At 37.9% G+C, this 3,431-nt stretch overlaps 1 protein-coding gene across 1 annotated transcript; it reads left to right on the top strand.

The window, feature by feature from the left end:
• The first annotated feature begins 259 nt into the window (after positions 1-259).
• Positions 260-1,216, top strand: LOC124506246 (olfactory receptor 10AG1-like). Its single transcript, XM_047072270.1, has one exon. It carries the CDS (start codon positions 260-262, stop codon positions 1,214-1,216), a length of 957 nt encoding a protein of 318 aa, XP_046928226.1.
• Positions 1,217-3,431: the final 2,215 nt, after the last annotated feature.

Below are 3,431 nucleotides of genomic sequence, written 5' to 3'. Positions count from 1 at the left end.
TTTTGCTGTGTTATCCATTTATATATGTTATTAATAGCAGCAGGAAGATTAGTGTTTAAGATTACTTTCTGTTTTTGTGTACTGGGATTTGGAGATGTTGGATTTGAAATATATCACCAACAATAGAAAACAAAAAACAGAAAAACTGGATATCTATCCTGTGTCAGTGGATTTGAAATCATCTATTTAATATGTCCCATTCTGCAATGGGCCCAGCAGTTGAAGAGAATTCTAAGCCTTGAAATCATTTTCTTTGTAGATGGAATCTAAAGGACAATATCCTCCACGAGGGAATCACACTACATTAATGGATTTCATCCTGCTTGGCTTTTCTGATGTTCCTGACCTCCAAGAGTTTCTTTTTGGGGTGTTTTTGATAATTTATGTGATTATTCTGATGGGAAATAGCCTCATTATCATAATAACCCAGATTGATCCCTCCCTCCAGACTCCCATGTATTTTTTCCTTGGGAACTTTTCTTCCTTGGAAATATGTTATGTGTCAGTCACTGTCCCCAGATTATTAACAGATCTTTGTAGACAAAGTAGAAGTATTTCCTTTCTGGCCTGTGCTACACAAATGTATTTCTTTCTGGTCTTCGGAGCCACCGAGTGCTTTATTTTGACTGCAATGGCTTACGACAGGTATGTCGCCATTTGCAACCCCTTACTCTACCCTCTCATCATGAACAGTAGGCTGTGTATCCAATTGGCAGCTGGCTGTTGGATCACTGGAATTCCAGTACACATAGGGTTCACCTACCTAATCTTCTCTCTACCCTTCTGCGGGTCCAATCAGTTGAATCACTTTTTCTGTGACATACCTCCAATACTTAAGCTTGCCTGTGGGGATACTTTTACGATTGAGATATTGGTTTATACAGTTGCTGTTCTAGTTGTCACTATTCCTTTTATGTTGATTCTTGGATCTTATGTGAAAATAATCTCAACCATCCTGAAGCTGCCATCAGCCGCTGGGCGAGCCAAGGCATTCTCTACGTGTTCTTCCCACCTTGTGGTTGTGGCTTTATTCTTTGGATCAGGCATCATTTCGTATTTGAGACCAAAGTCCAGCCATTCACCAGGAATGGACAAATTTCTTTCTCTCTTTTACAGCATTGTGACACCAATGTTTAATCCCATAATATATTGTCTAAGAAACAAAGATGTTTTGGTGGCACTCAAAAAATTCTTACCAAAATGGATTGTAATATGACTCAAAAACATAGCTTTGTAAAATCTATTTTCTTATTTATCACAGTCTGCATCCATTCATGTTGGTTCGTCTCCAATTTTTCCAGGACTCTTAATTATTCTATTGAAGTGTTGCCATATTCTTATCTCATATTAAATAAACTCAGCAGTTATTTTTTAATGTTTATTTATTTATTTTGAGAGATAGAGAGAGAGAGAGAGACAGCATGAGTGGTGGACAGGCAGAGAGAGAGAGGGAAAGAGAGAATCCCAAACAGGCTCTGTGCTGTCAGCCCCAGAACCTGATGCTGGGTTCAAACTCATGAACCATGAGATCATGACTTGACCCAAAATCGAGAGTCTGACACTTAACCGACTGAGCCAGTTGTTATTTTTAAACAGTATATTAATCCCACATTTAATCCAAAGTATTGAAATATTTAAAACAACACATAGGAGTTATTAAAGGTGCTGTTGCTGCTGCTTTTTGGTAAGATTCCAGAATATGGCCAACATTTTCTGTTTCACAGAAAGATTATTCATTTTTCTATCTCCAGTCCCAACATATTATATGAAAAATATTAGACATCTAGTTAACTTTGTTACATGGAAAGGATGACAAATAATAAAAGTTGAACTACTGATATTTTATCTGCTCATGATTAGTAATCACCTTCTAATCAGGTGAGGTCATGTAAAGAAAGGAAGGATTTGAATCCAATGGTACTAAGTACAGTTGACGTGTTACAGGTAATTCACAATCTGTTTTTTATTGGTGAGTCATCATCTATTCCCTAAAGCTGAATTCACATATGGAAAAGGGGGCCACATTATCTCCTTTCCAGGATCCAGTCTTCCTCCAGAATGTTACCTAATCTACTTTACTCTTGTAATGTTAATTAGAAGACTTGATGGTAATTTGGACATATAGATTTTAAATGTATAGAAATGATGCAAATGTGGGGAGAAAGAGATAACAGTTTTGGGTAATTGAAATGAGTTTTATATAAAACTATCAAAATGTTAGCTCTGGTGGGGCACCTGGGTGGCTGAGTTGGTTAAGCATTCAACTGCAGCTCTTGTCATGATCTCATGGCTCCAGAGTTCGACCCCCACGTTGGGCTCTGTGCTGACAGCTCAGAGCCTGGACCCTGCTTTGGATTCTGTGTCTCCCTCTCTCTCTGCCCCTCCCCCACTCGTGCTCTGTCTCTGTCTCTCAAAAATAAATAAACGTTAAAAAAAAATGTTAGTTCTGGGCTGTGTGAGTTACATTTCTTATCTCTTCCTCCCTTCTTGAAGTAGAAATCAGCAATTTCCCTTCTTTCTTTTTTTAAAAGAAACTTTCCAGTGTCTTAATGGCAAAGAAATAGCTGTGTAGGAAGACAGGAAAGAGTAAATCTGAACATTAAAGAAGCAAAATTTGATAAAATTCCTATTAGTCAATACTGTTCTTCCCATATCTGTTTCCTCCACACCATTCCGGATTCTGTAAACTTCTGGGCACCAACCATTCCAGGTCCTTGGGTATTCCCAGCAGGCCTCCCATAATATTTCTTTGAAAATACAGAATACCTTCACTCCCCCCTTCACCTTCTCCATTACCATACTGCATTCATCACCAGAGTTCTTTAGAAGGAATAAAAGAGTGTATATAACACAACTTCCCTATGATTCCTCCCTGGCATAACACTTCAACTTAAAGGAAAAAAAGAAAAGAAAAGAAAAGAAAAACAAATGCTAAGAAACAATTATCAAGGTCATCATCGTATAATTTTAACAAAGTTGGGTCACATTTTGGTAACTTTCACAATATTTCAACCTTTTTCATTATTATTACACTTGTTATGGTGATCTGTGGTCAGCGATCTTTGATATCTTGGGGTTCCATGACTGCACTCATGTAAGAAGGCAAGTTTAACCAATGAATGTACTGTGTGTTCTGAAAGCTCCACCGACTGGTCGTTCACCTCTCTCTCTTCCTCTCCTCAGGCCTCCCTATTCCCTGAGACACAAGAATAGTGAAATTAAGCCAGTTGATAATCCTACAATGGCCTCTAAGTGTTCAAGTGAAAAAAAAAATCACACTTTAAATAGAAAGCTTAGAAATGATTCAGCTTAGTGAGGAAGGTGTGCTTAATGCCAAAAATAGGCTGACAGGTAGGCCTCTTGTACCAAACAGCCAAGTTTGTAAATGCAAAAGAGAAGTTCTTAAAGGAAATTAAAAGTGTTTCTCCATT

Source organism: Lynx rufus, unplaced genomic scaffold (genome assembly GCF_022079265.1).
Source record: "Lynx rufus isolate CCGP_SWC_20201006 ecotype Redwood Valley unplaced genomic scaffold, mLynRuf1.p SCAF_9, whole genome shotgun sequence".
NCBI classification, from domain to species: Eukaryota; Metazoa; Chordata; class Mammalia; order Carnivora; family Felidae; genus Lynx; species Lynx rufus.
The sequence above is the reverse complement of the archived record's forward strand: the minus strand, read 5'-3'. Positions and strand labels throughout refer to the sequence as shown.